General features: G+C 41.3%; 1 protein-coding gene across 1 annotated transcript in view; it reads right to left on the reverse strand.

Moving 5' to 3' along the window:
* The window catches only part of Ryr3 (ryanodine receptor 3), a 525,260-nt gene that overhangs the window by 241,517 nt on the left and 267,029 nt on the right, over window positions 1–16,714 (reverse strand). The window contains 5 exon segments of the mRNA XM_029536054.1: window positions 712–845; window positions 6,544–6,662; window positions 8,075–8,170; window positions 8,556–8,691; window positions 10,577–10,745. Of these exon segments, the coding sequence (XP_029391914.1) occupies window positions 712–845; window positions 6,544–6,662; window positions 8,075–8,170; window positions 8,556–8,691; window positions 10,577–10,745 (654 nt within the window).

Consider the following 16,714-nt stretch of genomic DNA (forward strand, 5'->3'; position numbering starts at 1 on the left):
CACAAGCAGAGAACAAGAACAAGAAGAACAAGAAGGAGGAGGAGGAGAAGGAGAAGGAGAAGGAGAAGGAGAAGGAGAAGGAGAAGGAGAAGGAGAAGGAGAAGGAGAAGGAGAAGGAGAAGGAGAAGGAGAAAAAGAATGATCTGTGTGGTGGTTGATGTATGTGTGTTGCTCTGTACTTTGGAAGAAGTTTCTTCTCTCACTNCTGTGGGTCAGAATGTGGACCTTGATGGAAAATGGAAAAGACACATAAAGCCTGCCTGGTTCAGGCCCAGTGAGCTTACAGGAGTCACATGTAGACGCATGTAGGGAGCAGTGGACTAGAGGTTTGGTTGGGCCTGTCTTGACCCTCACAGGTAACAGCCAGGTTACCTGTGCTCAGCCCATGTGCTCTTGAATGTAAGCAACTATAGTAACAACTTGGGACATACTTTATATGAAATGTTTTAGAATGATGGTGAATAAAAACATTAATATATGATGAAGGAATAATAAAGGTGGATTCGTTTTTAAAACAAAACTTTTTCACATTTGAATGTATGTATCTTCCTTTCTCAGCTATTTTAAGGGTTATTTCCCAAAACTCCCCCAAAAGCTAAAGGCATACAGTGTATACCATTGCTTGGTCTGGTCTTATTTGCTTGAACTGACATAACGTCCCTTTTCCTACCTAGATGCACTTGGCATCTGGAATGACACTAGTGACCTTACCTGGTGACATCATTAATTAGCCGTGTCTGCAGAAGCAGGTTCCTCCGGGGTAGTAGGTTGTCACAGATCAGATTCTGGTTGGCTCTTACTGCAACCCCATTGCAGAGACAGAGGGAGCACAGGACATCAAGAACCTGCAGGAAGATACCCTCAGCTCTAAACCTCAGCCCCAAGAGGAGGCATAAAATGTGCAGTACCTTATCATCACTACACAGAAAAGTAAGTGTCATGTAGGGTATGGATGGGCGATGGACATATGGAAAACTAGCCTAGAGTTATGAGAGTCTTACTAAGTAGGAGACACTGATGGTCAAGAGACTGCTGCTGCTTAGAAAATGAGGCTCAGCATCCTTCTAGACCTATCACTTCATTCTTACACTCCATCTCTCCAGACTCTGTTTGCCATCTGTGGTCAAATTCTATTAGAGTCAGAGGCTAGACTATGGAGACATACTGTCCAGCCAGGGTCAGGACTAGAGAATGGTGAAATTCCTAAGGCACCAAGTCCAATCACTACTCATTTCCCCAGTCATTAAATCAAATCATTTCCACAGGCTTTGCAATCCAATTTGACACATATCCAGCCCATGTGCTTTGCACCGAGGGCTAGTAAAGTGCTCAGACACTGGTGGTGACAAACATTCTGGGCCCATTTGCTTAGGATCTGGAATGCAGCAGAATTGGGGCCCTCAGGCAGCAGTGTAAAACCTTGTTCTTGGATATCTTACTGTGATATCATCAGAGTACATTAAGATGTTCATACATTCCTGGAAACCAGTGTTAAAAGTGTTTCACTTACTCTCTTCCTTCCACCTGGGAGAACAGCAGATCTGCAAGAGCCTGGGTGATTCGTAAATCTTAGAGCCATGACACCAAGCTACTGTAGCTAGTTCCAGCTGCCTAGTAAGTGGAAATGGTCCTCTCCCTCCAATCTGGCTCCGCACAGTCACTACCCCTGCACTGTCTCATTCTGTTGCATCCATTATATTCAGATTTTGTGTTTGTACCCTGGCAGAGCAATTAGTGTTGGGGCAGGCACTACTCCTATCTCCTCTACAGGGGGGAATGCTGATAAATAACAGCCACACTGTGGCTGTCTGGCCACAGTGACAGGGAGATGGACAAATACATTTCGGTCTTTCCAAGTGGCCACGGAAGACTCAGCACTTGGTGAGATTGGATACCTTAAGATTGTTGATAGCATTTGTGTCCATAATTCTCACAAACCAATTTTCCACCTGACTCCCTGAATGTCAATTTCATTCTAGACAAATACAGAGCACATTTATGGGACAAACTGGAAAAGAAGCCCCGAGGCAGCTTTGCAGGGCACTCATACCATTACTACTTTTTGACAGATATTGGCTGTGGAGCTTCGAAATCCAGAGGGTGATTTCTCATTCTAAGCAAGGAGCCGTGGATGGCCAGAAAATGAAATACTTTCCATCTGGCCTATCATACACTTTCATCTGTTTTCCTTGGAGTGATAGCTGCGGGGACCTGGCTGCTGTAGCCGGAGCAAAAGCTGGGTTTAATTCATATACAATGGGAAAAGCAAAGTGAAATAAAAACTGCATGAAACATGCAGCCTGATGGCTCAATGCCTCATCCATAAACTGTTGACTCCATAAAGATGCATACTTGGCAATGGTTAGACTTTTAGATGACATTTCTTCATGTATTACTGGGGAATAAGGGGCATACATCTTTCTAAAAGTATTTAAATGGGTTCTCTTCAATGACAAGAGGGTGTACCCGGGACTGCACCCCAAGAACTCACAGGCATTTTGCTTGGAGACCATCTGCACTTGCTAATTTCTCAGCAGTCCTGAGATGCTTGCACTTGCAGAGTGAGGTAGGCTCTGCTGAGTGCCCCTCCCACTCTGCATCCTTATTTTCCTGAGCTGACAAGAGGTCGACTTTACAGGTATATGGGGGGGGGGGTGTCACATAACTTAGTTCTGCTTAAGGAAAGTTGGGTGGATGTAATGACATTGATCTCTGCTCTTCTTCTCTCTGTGTACAGATCCAACACAGAATTAACAGCACCGGGAACTCCATTCTCAGATTCCCGGGCCGGCAGCATTGACATCACTTGGGAGCTTGCTAGAAACAGAAATGCGCAGATTCCCCTGTCCTTTTTGTTTTTAATTGGCATCTATTAATTTTTATAAAACAGATGTTTCACCGGGCGTGGTGGCACACGCCTTTAATCCCAGCACTCGGGAGGCAGAGGCAGGCGGATTTCTGAGTTCGAGGCCAGCCTGGTCTACAAAGTGAGTTCCAGGACAGCCAGAGCTATACAGAGAAACCCTGTCTCGAAAAACCAAAACCAAACCAAAACAAAACAAACAACAACAAAAAAACAAAACAAAAAACAACAAAACAAACAAAAACACCCAGATGTTTTACTATGTCATAGTATCCCCCACCCCAATTCTAAACCAAAGCCTTTGTGTTATAAGATGTTCCAGCGATTCGTGAGTACATGATAGCTAACGAAGCCCCTGAGAGTGCTTGTGTCTCTGAACGGACACAGACTGAAGCCCTGCAATTGATGGGCTGTATGCTGGAGTTACTGAATGCAGGCTTGTCTTAGAGTTTGGCTTCTCCAATCACTGGGATACTTTTAGAGATAGAGTCATTTTCATTACTAATATCACATTCTGTCCATCAGCCACCCATCGATCCCTATCTCCATCACTCTATATGGGAAATACACACTTATATGGGGCTCCTACTTTAAAGAAAAAAAAGTCTACATTACACATCAACACAAATATTAGGATGCTGTATTGTCATAAGTCTAAAAGCAGATTTACCGTAAAATGCAAAATATACCTAGTTTGCGATCTTTGTGTCAAGTTATACGTTTGAAAAAGAAAAGCAATTCCAGCTCTCTGGGATCATATTTTTCTCCCTGAGGAAACGAACTGAGTGGTTGAAGTCATTCTCTGCTGTAGAGGCTGCCATGAAACAACTGACTGTAGGAGCTATGGCACAACCGTGTGGGAGTTAATGATTTGTTTACTTACATTCTATCCTTCGCCAACACAAACTGAGCTTTTGATTCTGATTCTTTCTTTCCAGGGACCAATGAGATTACTATTTTACCATATATTTTTTTTCTCACAAGTGACTCAAAATTATCATGAAATGAAAATGATAATAAAAATATTTATCCGTGACAAGTTTGAGTAGATTTGGGGCAAGTCATTAGGGAAGCAAAGTAGATAAGTGCATTATCATTATTATTTTACTAACAACAGCTAGCTCTGTGGGAAAATATAGGATAAATGCTATAATTTGTGGCAATTATTCTTTTTGCCAAACAAATCAGTGCTAGTGACAATGTTTATCTCTGCCAATTTCCCTATTGTTCTGTAACACAAGCCATATTCACGTGGGCAACCTCTCATCAATTCAAGGTGAGACAGAGGTGAATTTTTGGGTCTGTTCACTTACTAATTTTGTTTATTAAACATTTGACAAGCATATATGGAAGCCTGTGTCATTAAATATATGAGATTGATCCTGTAGTGGTTTCAATGATAGTCTCTCTCATGAGGTAAGTCACAATGGGTAAGAGAAAAATAGCCACAGTGAAATGAAAACTCAAACAGTTGTTATAAAAAGTTGTATAAGAGCAGAGGTGAGGAGATCAATTACAACTGGGATTTTGAAGGAGCAGCATTTAACTTAAGCTTTGAAGAGTGTGTTAAAAGTTTTAATGTTGACTTTTAATTGGTAAGAGAAGAATGTTAATAGGTCCTGGAGACCCTGGAAGTGAGAAGATGAGGTCAACCGGAGGAGTGCGTTCAAAAAGGATGGAGTAGATCCTACAACCCACTTCTCTCATCTTCACAAAGATTGTGTTCTTTCCCTGTAACTTTTGATTGGTGATGAGGTAAAGTTTCATATGAGAAGCAATGCTTTTTCCACAGTGACCCAGCTAACAACTTTAAAAGGATAGAAAGGAAGTGGACCTGAAACTGTGCTCTACTTACATACAGACTAGATTGTAAGCAAATGGAAAGTGGTGTGATGGGACAAGATGGATTCTCAACTTCCACTATATACAGAAACTGTTTCAAGGCCATGTTCATGAATGATGGGTCCCCCAAGGTTCAGTGCTGGCATGCAGTGTCCTTTAATCAAAGAGGCTCCACTCTTGTATTTAGGTAATTCTAAAAACAAAAAGTAATATTGTCCCAGAATATTTAGGTTATGATGCCACTGTTCACATTTTTCAGCTTGAATTTTGGGCAAGATATAAAAACATTTAGTTTTAGCATGTCATCAATTAGTTGAGAGGCCCCTCAAAAACTGCTCAATATCAAGGGCCCATGCTCTGAACTTTCTGCCTTTGGCAAGTGCAAATAATAATAATAATATCACTTCAGAGGGCATGGTGAAGAATAAAGAGGGTGTATGTGGACATTGAAAGTGGTCCTGGCACTCCATGAGTACAAGAGAAATGTTATTTGTCATTGACTTTATTACACCATCCTCAAAAGATGACTGCTCAGGTTTCCTGAGACTCCAGAATTCAATGTATTGCAAGTCACAGTCTTTATGGAAAACTCAGTGAATGAATGAGACATTTTCAAATGTTGGGGCTATAGAAAGCATAGAAAGAATGGATAGAGGGAGACATCAGAGGCCTTTTTTAAGCAAAAGTGAAATATAAGACTAGTCTGGCCTACATGCAGGTCTTTGCAAAACTATTCCCAAGACAATAGTGATACTTAAAATCTACACTTCCCTTTAAAAATAAAGTATGTAGTTATACCCATCTATCAAATCTATCAAATCTAAAAATAGGGTACCCTTGATGAGGCTTTGCTACAAAACCGTGTTTTCTGTCTAGTCCTAGGCTAGCCTTGAATGCATAGTGCTCCCACTACTTTGGCTTACCAGGCCTCTGTTTTCTCAGCTGTGGAATGGACAGAATAATTGCCAAGTTGTCATTAAATGCCATCTGATCAATGCTTTTTAGATGTAGGAAGTTGTATGGAAGCTGGGTATTTTTAAAGTGCTTTATGTGGCGTCGCTGTAGCAAGGCTCTAAGGTAAGGAAACCAGGGCGACCCTCCTTTGTATGGCTTCTCTGTCTCCAGTGCTAGACTGTGTTGTGGCTCGAGCCATTTGTTACTTCTATGCCTATCAATAATTCTGACTACGTTTTGCAGACAGGAGGAATATGTTGGAATGTACAGAGGCTGCACTAAGGCTCACGACTCATGCTTGTTTTTGATTTACCATGTTCAAGAAAGCCATTACGGACCCCACATATTTTTTCTTCTTTGCCAAGCAATTTCACAGATGTTAAGGACAATGGCTTTTTTGCTTCCTCAGGCCACTGCATATCATGTAGTCAGTGCTTCATGGGCTCCTTTTCCTGGACTGAGATACATCCCAAAATATAGTTCCCTTCCTACCAAATAATGGTAGACGAGAGCTACGGACTAGGCTACCTAGACCCTATCTAATCTGTGAAGGCACAGCTGTACCCCACACGGGCAATCAAATCACAGACTGATAAACTCATAGGTCCTAGATTGAGAACACCACAGTGAGATGTGTGTTAAGGGCTAATGACGACAGGGTGTGCTTGGGAAACTGGGGAAACCCAGATCATCTAAGATCCATTAAGGCTGTCTGCCTTGGACTGTACCTATAGATTTTCAGAATCCCAGTTTTCCAAAGCTTTTGCAAAAGTAAATCAAGAGACTACACATCACTCTTCCAGTAACATAGAATGGGTATTCCTGTGAGGGAAAGAAAAGGCAGGAAAATAAACCAATGGGAGTGGCCTCTCTTCCATACCCACCTTGTGATTCCGCCCATGCTTATCCAGTAGCGAGATGATGGACTTGATGTGGCCCTCTGCTATTAGGTTTAAGGCTTCTGGGCTTTCAATCAAGATGCAGTGCAAGACCTCCAAGATACCTGCATGAATGGTATGACAATCATTTGCCCATCCAGCAAGTTGCAGAACAGGCCAAACATAGAGATCCAAGAGTAAAGGGAGCATCCCAAGGGGCCAGAGTGCCACAGCATATTGACTTTACTAAATCTTCCCACCCAGAGGAGAGGTAGCCATTTCTGGTAGATTTCAGGGACCCTTACTATTTAGAGGCAAGTTTACTTCAACACTAACTTAATCCTCCCCTTCCTAGACAGTAGCATGATCTTTGTAAATTTACTAAAGTGCTATAAAGTGGGATTCTTAAATTCACCAAATCAGACAATACTTTATTTAAATACAAATAAGCAGCTGCCCAATTTATTACAGTTTCTAAAGATCGTGCAAGTTACTTAGAAATATTCTAGCTTTGTTTCCAGAATAAGTGTTTTTTCCCCCCTAAGAACTGAAATTTGTTGTTATTTACAATGTCCTAGTGTAGCTGATAAAGTATGAGCTTGAGAAACAGAGACTGTTGGACCCCATTGGCACAGCGGATGGTTTTCAATGTCAAGACTGGGGGCCTAAGGTAAATTAATATTCCTGTAGCATGTCACATACAATATTAAAATCATGAGAACCCGAGGGAAGTTGTTGGCCAAGAGCCTCGCTGGTTTTATTTTTAAAAGTTCCTTGATTCTGTTTTATTCAATCAAGGTGTTCTTAACTCGTCCTGAAATATAATTTCGCTAACAAAAGAAGGCACTGGGGGGAAAGAAACACTTAAAATGATATGAGCAGGGCAGCAGTCCTTGGGGGACTGTCCCTTGGCTGCTTTCCTCAAGCACCTGCCACCTCTAGACTGTAAGAAAAGCATTAAAACACCACAGCTTCCCAGAGGACCCACACACCTGATGTGCACACTCATTTTAGAAGAAGCAAACTTCTCAGCCTTGTGGGTCATCACTTACCAATGACCAAAATGCTCAGGTTCTCCGAGCGTCATCAGGAGGCTCCATAGATGTGATATTTGGGGAAGTGGGTGAGTAAGGATTATTTACTCTTAAAAGTAAAAGTCATTCTTTCATTCTGCTAAGCCCACATGGAATAGAGGGGTTCAGGCTAAGCACTCAGAGAATGGGAGAGCAGGGGAGGCCAGAATTACTGGATGGGAGTATGCAAAGGGCCATAGAGTGAAAGCAAAGGCATGGAGTGAAAAGTTAAACAAAGGAGGAAGGATTGACAGAAGTCCAACTTAGATTCTGTTAAATGAAGGCATAGCCTTGTCAGAAAGCTCCCAACTTTATTTCCTTTTTGTTGAATTGAGGATTATTGGCCACCAAATGTAAAAGATTCAATTCTGTTTTTATTTCTACAAAAGGGGAAAAAGTTGATCTTTTCCAGTTAAAGGTATTTGCTTCATTTTCGTGTTTTTGTCATTGTTGTTAATTCTTACCTGAGGAAGATTCTAGTCTGTCCAACTTACTAATTAACCAATCAAGGTTATTGGAGAATTGAGCACAATTGTTTCTGTTTCCACGTATGAGAGCGGCTGAAACCGGAAAAAAAATCATCACAGGTTAAAGGGCATAATAATGGGACAGGAACTTGGACAGCTGTTGAGTGATTAACAAGCTTAGCTCCTAGAAGGTCCTGAATTGGCAATCTCTCCCTGTCTGGTTCTGTGATATAGCCTCATTCCTACATTTAGGAGGATTAAAATCTACCACTTATGCCCTCACGTGTATGTCCACCACTGCTGATGACTTCTTGCTCTAATTTGCAAAGTACAATAAGCTAGTAGACAACAATGATTGGCCAGGCTAGGAAAGAATATTTAACAAATGGTTTCCAAAGAACCCCAAGTTTCAAGTCAACATCCCATCTATCTAGCCGTGCACATCTTACCTGGTGGGAGGCACTGCAGGAGTACTCACCTAGTAATTTGTATAGCAGGTTCAGAATTTCCTTCCAGGCCATGCCACTCTCTTCCCTTACGATCCCTGCAAAGTGTGCTACACTATTGTAGATGTTTAATCGATCAATGCAATTCAATACGAGGGCCAGCATCCCCTGAGAAGGAGAGATGAGGAAGAGCTCAGTCTTTCTGATGGACCCCTCAGCACTTTCTCCTCTCATATCTATCACCTCCTGAAACTGTGACAATTCTCAAATGCCCACAGATTTCTGTGGTGCCAGTGGAGGTTTTTCTTCTTAAAAACAAAATACACATTTTTTATGCCTCATAGTCTTAAATAACATCTATTTGTGGAATGAGTCAGCAGTCTCTTGTGACAGGTTTGTCCCCATGTGCTGCGTTTAACTCAGTCCAAGGACACGACAAGGAAGATGGAGTGTGAATGAGAGAGACACACACTTTCCTTCCATCTGATGGGAAGTGATTCAGACTCAGTCAGAATTCCCTGGTTATAGCACATTTTTGTCTAAACCTCAAAATCAAGAAATCCCATTCATACTCTGATTTTCGATTTTGTGTTTTTATGGGATTTCTGTATGTCTCTGCATCTATTTGTGTTTTGTGAGCATTCCCCAACCCCCCAGAGGTGTGTGTGTATGTGTGTATGTGTGTGTGTGTGTGTGTGTGTGTGTGTGCGTGCGCGCACATGTGCGCGTGTGTGTCTGGTGTATGTGTGCCTTTTTTTCCTGTTTGTTTAGTTCATCCTATTTTGTTTTGTTTTTTAATTTTTTGTTTTTTAGTTGCCCTTTTGTTTTCTAGTGTGTGTGTGTGTGTGTGTATGTGTGTGTGTGTGTGTGTGTGAGAGAGAGAGAGAGAGAGAGAGAGAGAGAGAGAGAGAGAGAGAGAGAGAATGCATTTAGGTAAAAGTATATGAGAAGGATCTAGAAGGAGTTGGGGGGAGGGGTAACTATCATGAGAATATATTGTATGAATAAAACTATTTTTGGTTAAAAAAATCCATTTATTGGCATCAGACAATCATGGTCATTTTCCTTACTCTTAGGTGGGGTTTAGAGACAACAAAACCTAAAGAGAAACTTCAACCCCTTTTCCAACATTTTCACAAGAGGAAGTCATGATATGAAAACATTTGTGTCTAGGAGAAAATGGTGAATGTCTAAGTAGTCTGTAGCTCTGCAGAATACTTCCTGGCTCTGGTTTACTTAGATGTGAAGACTGAACATCTCATAGCAATAATTTAGGATGAACCTCCAGGCACGGAGCGCTGGAGAAGTTTACCACAGCCCAATAGCACCAGATCATCATGCTCAAGTTCAGAGACGGCTCTGATTTGCCTAAGGTCATCCAAAGGCAGGAACAGAGTCAGAATGGCATGAGTCTTAGGACACCACACTACCATTTATTTATATTTCCCTCACATTCAGTCCCTGCCCCAGAGACTCAGATGTTCACTGTCTAATAGCAGGCACACTGTCACTTGTAGCCTTCAAACCTGGTCTCCAGACACTTCTGCTGTGGGTGAACATAAGCATTTGCATTTTTCAAGCTGGTTTCCTAGGTAATTCTGACGTATCCCAAAATTTGTGGATCACAACTACCAGCATGTGATAACAAGCTGATTTATTGTATGTGGATTCTGGACGCAAATTGCAATGAAGCATTAAATCCTAAGCAGTTTGAATGTGCCAACAATCACTAATATTCCAGTGGTGGTTGTCAGGAATACCACCCCTCCCCCAGTAAATCCTTTTCTTTCCAGCTTCTGGGAAGCTTCTTATTCTCAAGTCTGTTCATAAATATGTGTATACCTACAGACAAAAGCTAAGCTGCAGCCATAAAGATATTTCAGCTCTGAATGTAAAAAAAATCAATCAACCAATCAGTCAGTAAATCTATCAAACAACCAATTAGTTTCTCTCTCTCTCTCTCTCTCTCTCTCTCTCTCTCTCTCTCTCTCTCTCTCTCTCTNCTCTCTCTCTCTCTCTCTCTCTCTCTCTCTCTCTCTCTCTCTCTCCTTACCTCCTCCTTGAAAAGATTTTGTCTGTTCTTTAGAGAGCGGAGTTTATTTTGTTTGTCTTCATGTTGCATCTCCTCCTCTGGTGGCTGGAAGTAGGCTATCAAGTCTTGCAGGGTCTGCAGAACCTCTTCTGTTGGCAAGGCGACAGGGGCAGTTGTGCGATTGTTTCCACTAAAAAGCCATGAGATAACACTGCTCAGGGGCCAGGAACTAGAGGGACCCTGACTAAGGTCTTTGGCATCCTCACTCCTTCCAGCCCCATGCTGGGCCACAGTGAGCTGCTTGCTGAGGTAGTCATTGCACCAACAACCTCAAGATGAAGTTTGCCCAGCAACACAGCAGCAGGAGACAATATTTGTATTCGTTTACAGCTATTTCATAAACAAGGAGACATGATTCCTTTTGGCACATTTATTTTCAAGCAACTTACAATTTATCCTTGCATTGCTGTGCTCAGCACTCAGCACCAAGCAGGTCTTTACTGAGTGTCTAATGATGATTTCTGTATAATCTAAAGAGGGAATGTCAACTGTGGTTATCAGGATGACGGCTTCTATCTGGAGCAGATGGTCCCCTTCACTCACCCCATCTGTCTGTCACACTTCCTCTTTAAATAAGCACACTTGGAAAAAATAACAAAGGTATTAACCTACAATACTGTTCTTTCAAATTATGTTACCTTCATAGAACAGATAAATCACAAGGCTGGAGAAGGTGGGGGAGGTCTCCATTTTCCATCTTCTCTCTTCCCTTATGTACTTCTGCTTTCCCAGTGTCTTCTGATGCATCTGTGCATAGTTTTGTATTTGCATATGTGCAGACTCTTGCTTTCTGTCACCTGTTAATGTCACCTTTCCTCAGTGTATTTGTTTCCCAGCTTTGGATCTTCCTCCCCTGGATTCTCTCTGCACATGCCTCCTTTCATAGGCTTTCAGCATTATCCCTCTCAGTTCCAGTGTCTACCCCGCTTGGCTTCTGTTCCTTCTTAATGCTAAACTCAAAGGACTACTGTCAACATCTTTACCTTATACATATCTCTGAGAGTCTCTATCTACCACACTGTGTGTTCATCTGTCCTCCTGCATAGTTTATAGCCACTGTACAATGGGGGAAGGAAAAAAACCATGATGGAAGTTTAACTTTCCTTCTTCAGCAGTGAAACTCTGAAACTCTCTCTTGTTGTGTCCCTATTTCATAGTCTAGATTTGCCTTCTGGACCAGCTACTGCATACTGTTGGCTTCTCAAAAGAAAGGGAAGACAAGAGCCTTTTCCCAAATTATTTCTCTCTTTCGTTCCCTAGGTGTTGCTAAGTTGTCACCTCTGCTGCATGGGTTTATTTGTCATTAGTCCTTCTTTCTTTTAAAAGATGCTGCGGTGGCTGAGAGAAGTAAGAGTTCTGTTGGGGACAAAGTGTCTGTCTGTCTGTCTGTCTGTCTATCTTTTTGTGTTTTTTTGTTTGTTTTTTTCAAGACAGGGTTTCTCTGTATAGCCCTGGCTGTCCTGGAACTCACTCTGTAGACCAGGCTGGCCTTAAACTCAGAAATCTGCCTGCCTCTGCCTTCTGAGTGCTGGGATTAAAGGCATGTGCCACCACGCCTGGCCTATCTATCTTATATATAGTACATCTATCTATCTCTATCTCTATCTCTATCTCTATCTCTATCTCTATCTCCAAAGATATAGATATATTAAATTGGGAAATGTTTAATTTTTTTTAAATACACAAACCTTGGTAAGAACAGTAGGAGGCTATTGTCTTTTAGGTTAGGGATGCTTTTCAATCAGTTTCAGGGCAAAGACTTGCAATTGGGAAAGGCAGGCCAAGGGCAAGAACTGGCCAGGGTCCATGCTATCTATTTATATCTGAGTGAATGTGGAACCTCAGGATGATATAAAGTCAGCTCCAAGAATGAACTGTCAACTGCTTAAATATCAAATGTATTTTGCAGCCAAACACAGATCAGTCGGTGAATGTTCTTAGACCAGAAATGCTAAGGAAAGCACACAGGCTGAAGTTAATGACTCCAAACAGGAGGTAGAGATCGCATGAAGAAATAGGAAGAAAGGTGAGAAGGCATTATAATAAAACAAGGATTTAAATGTAATTTTCTGGTTTTGGTTATCTCATTGATTCAAGAAACCATTCTGTAAGACAATCATTAGAAAACTGTGCTGCTAGGCTTCTAACAGATAGCGATATCACCATGGTAATGTTACCACAAAGGAGGAGGGAGAAAATAGAACAATATTAGAATAATTTTGCTTTACTTAAGTTAGTATGAATTTGAAATAGGTTATTTCAAGTTAAATACACATTGATATTACTGAGAAAAACACACAAAAGATGAAAATAAAAGTTCTCCAAAGCTGAACATTGTACTAGAAATATATATTTAACCCCAAAGAAGCAGTAAAAGAAAGAACAAAAGGGTGAGGCAAAAACAGAAAAATAAAAATTATAAATATAAAGAGCAATGTAATTAAACATAAGTGCCCTAAACACACTAATAAAGAGAAAAACCATCAGACTTGCTCTGAAGAAAAAACAATCCAATATATGCACTGTCCAAGGCACATAGCTAAGCAGCAAAGCCAGAGATGAGGTGCAAGCCCTGGTGTGGGAGAGAGTTGTCAGAGCCTCACCACAGCTGTGACCCTGAGGGGCTCCACGAAGATGAGTGAAGAGCATTTGTAGAGAAGACAATCCCTCATCTCAGTAGAGCCAACGTCTCAAGGCAATGAACCATCATAAAAATGAGCACTTGACAGCAATGATCAGAATGGATGAAGAAAAACATTCAGCCTGAGTCAGGAGACAAAATTCTTTAACAGAAATGTCAATACCTTGTTCTTAATCACTTAAAACCATAAATCTTATTAGCATAAGACCAGCATGTAAGGCAAAGAAAAAGTATTTGACAAAAATCTAACACTATTCAAGACAAAACCACATTCAAGACATCTGTTTCTAGAAACAGATGGCTTGGCAAAGAACATTTATAAAGACCCTACAGATAACACTGAACTTAGTGGTTACAAAACAAAAACAAAACAACGATAACAACAACAACCTTGATGTTTTCCTCCTAGGATTTGAAATAAAAGACCTGCATCAGCATTACACTCTGTACTGGATGTACTAACCAGAGCAAGTTTCGAGGGGAGGAGGAGAAAGAAAATGTGTGCCTACTGGAGAAGAAGACTCTCTTTATTCATAGATGACCAGATCTTGTATGTAGAAAACTCTTAAAAATCTACATTATAACAAAGCCCCTAGAATTAAAAAACAATATCAATGCTGTTCTGGATATGAGATTAACATTTTAATAATGATATATGTCTATAAAGAGTAATGAATAATCTGAACTGAAATTTAAAATACAAATTTCACCTCCAAAAGTATTAAAAAGACACAAGTACCTAGGAATAAGTCACACAAAATAACTGCAAGATGATACACACACTGACAACCTCAGCTGCTTTCCAAAGGCAACTGGAGAGCACATGAATAGAGAGGCATGTGTGTGCACTGCTGCACATGACTAAAGGAACAAACCTTTGAAAGCTAATCCACAGATTAACTGCAGTTTCTACACATGTCCCAGAAGGGCATTTAAATTTAATTCTTTTTACAGACATTGACAAATTCATCTTGAAATTCACATAAAAGAGGAGAATGTAAAAATGACTTTAAATGAATTATAAAACCGAAGGATTCATGTTACATGATTTCAACACTATAGTATATTTAATTAGTCTTTTTAGAATACTAATATGCATATGGATCGATGAAATAACTAAGAGACCTGTAATAAACTTTTGCATTTGTGGTTATTTGATCTTTCTTCCCCTTTCTCTCAATCTCTCTCTTTCTTTCTCTATCTCTGTCTGTTTCTCCCTTTCTATCAATCTCTTTATCGCTGTCTCTCTGTTCTCTCTCTCGCTGTTCTCTCTCTCTCTCTCTCTCTCTCTCTCTCTCTCTCTCTCTCTCTCTGATGTACATGTGATTTGCATGTGCAAGTGAATGTGGCAGACAGGGGCTAACCTTGGATAGCATACCTCAGAAACTGTCCACCTCATTTAAGACAGGCTCTCTTCCTAGGATCTGGGGCTTGCTGATTAGATGAGGTTGCCTAGTCACCAGACCTGGAGATCTGATCATCTCTACTTCCCCAGTGATTGGATTACAAGTTCACACCCTTATAGCTAGGCTCATGTGACTTTTGACAAAGGCAGCAAGGCCATTTGTTGGGGAAAGGTAGTCTGACTTAAACTTGCCTAAAAAGCAAGTGGCATGGGGGCAATCTGATATCCTTAATACTTCACTGTGCAGCCAAGGCTGACTTTAAACTCAGGAGTCTTCTTTGTTTAGTCTCGTGAATTCTGGGATCGCAGCATATAACACCAAGTCCATTTTTTCTTTTTCCTTTCATTTCTTCTTTCTTGTGTAGAGTCTCTCTCTCTCTCTCTCTCTCTCTCTCTCTCTCTCTCTCTCTCTCTCTCTCTCTCTCTCTCTCTCTCTCTCCTCCCCTGTACTGGCTAGTTTTATGTCAACTTGACACAGCTGGAGTTATCACAGAGAAAGGAGCATCAGTTGGGGAAATGCCTCCAGGAGATCCGGCTGTAAGGCATTTTCTCAATTAGTGATCAAGGGGGTGAGGTCCCCTTGTGGGTGGTGCCATCTCTGGGCTGGTAGTCTTGGGTTCTACAAGAAAGCAGGCTGAGTAAAGTAAAGAACATCCTTCCATGGCTTCTGCATCAGCTCCTGCTTTCTGACCTGCTTGAGTTCCAGTCATGCATCCTTTGGTGATCAACAGCAGTATGGAAATGTAAGCCGAATAAACCCTTTCCTCCCCAACTTGTTTCTTGGTCATGTTTGTGTGGGAATAGAAACCCTGACTAAGACATCCCTCCTCTGTGACAGAGAGACAGAGACAGAGACAGAGACGAAGAAACACTTGTGCACAAATGCGTGGTGTCAAGAGGCTGACATTGGGATTTTTTTTTTTCTCAACCTCTCTTCACCTCATTTACTAAGACAGGGTCTTTCGTGTAACCTGAAGTTCACTGTTTTGGCTAGACTGGCTTGCCAGCAAGTCCCCAGGACCCACCTGTCTCTGTACCTTTTCCCACACTACAATCCTAGGGTTACAGTCACTCATTGCTACTATCAGATTTTATGAGGTTGCTAGGATGCAAACTTAGGTCCTCCAGCTTGTACAGAGAGTGCCCTATCCTCCACAGCCACCATTAAGAAAACGAGAAGAAGGGTGGGAGAGATGGCTTAATGGATAAGAACATGGTGGGTGGGGTCGCTCCAGAGTACCAGGTTTGTTTCTCAGCACCCATATGGCAGTTTACAACTATCTGTAACTCCAGTCCCAGAGGATGCAGTGTCCTCTTTTTGCCTCCACAGGCACCAGGCATGTACATGGTACACAGATGTACATGCAGACAAAACACCTATATACATAAAAAATGTTTTAAAAAAATTAAAAAGAAAATAAGAAGAGAAACCACAGATCAGGATACAATGCTTGTAAATCATAAATTTGTTAAATGGCTTGTACCAGCTGGTTCACTGAACTCAGAAATCTCAATTAGAAGACAAATGACTCAATTTTTAAAAGGCAAATGCATTTGATTACACTGCGCCAAAGAAGATGTATGAATGGCCAGGAAATACATGAAAACATATTTGATACCATTATTCATTCTGGAAATGCAAATCCATACCATTCCACTTCATCTATATAATGGCTACAATCAAAATATCAGATAGCTCAAGTATGGCAAGGTTGCAGGAAAAATGGAACTTCATTATTTTATGAGGGAACTATAAATGGTATATACCCCTTGGGAAACAGTTGTTTTCACATGTTCCACATGTCAATGCATGCTTGAAAGTTTAGCACTCTGGAGGCTGAGGCAGGAGGATCAAGGGTTCAAGGTCATCATAGTCAATACATAAAGGTGCTATCTCTGTGTAAATAAACAGGTCTGGGGATATAGAGATGGCAAAGCCTTTGCCTGGCATATATAAGGCCCTGAGATTAGTCACCAGTAGAGAGAGGGAGACGGAGACAGAGACGGAGACGGAGACGGAGAGGGAGAGGGAGAGGGAGAGGGAGAGGGAGAG

Source organism: Mus pahari, chromosome 3 (genome assembly GCF_900095145.1).
Source record: "Mus pahari chromosome 3, PAHARI_EIJ_v1.1, whole genome shotgun sequence".
Classification (NCBI taxonomy): Eukaryota; Metazoa; Chordata; class Mammalia; order Rodentia; family Muridae; genus Mus; species Mus pahari.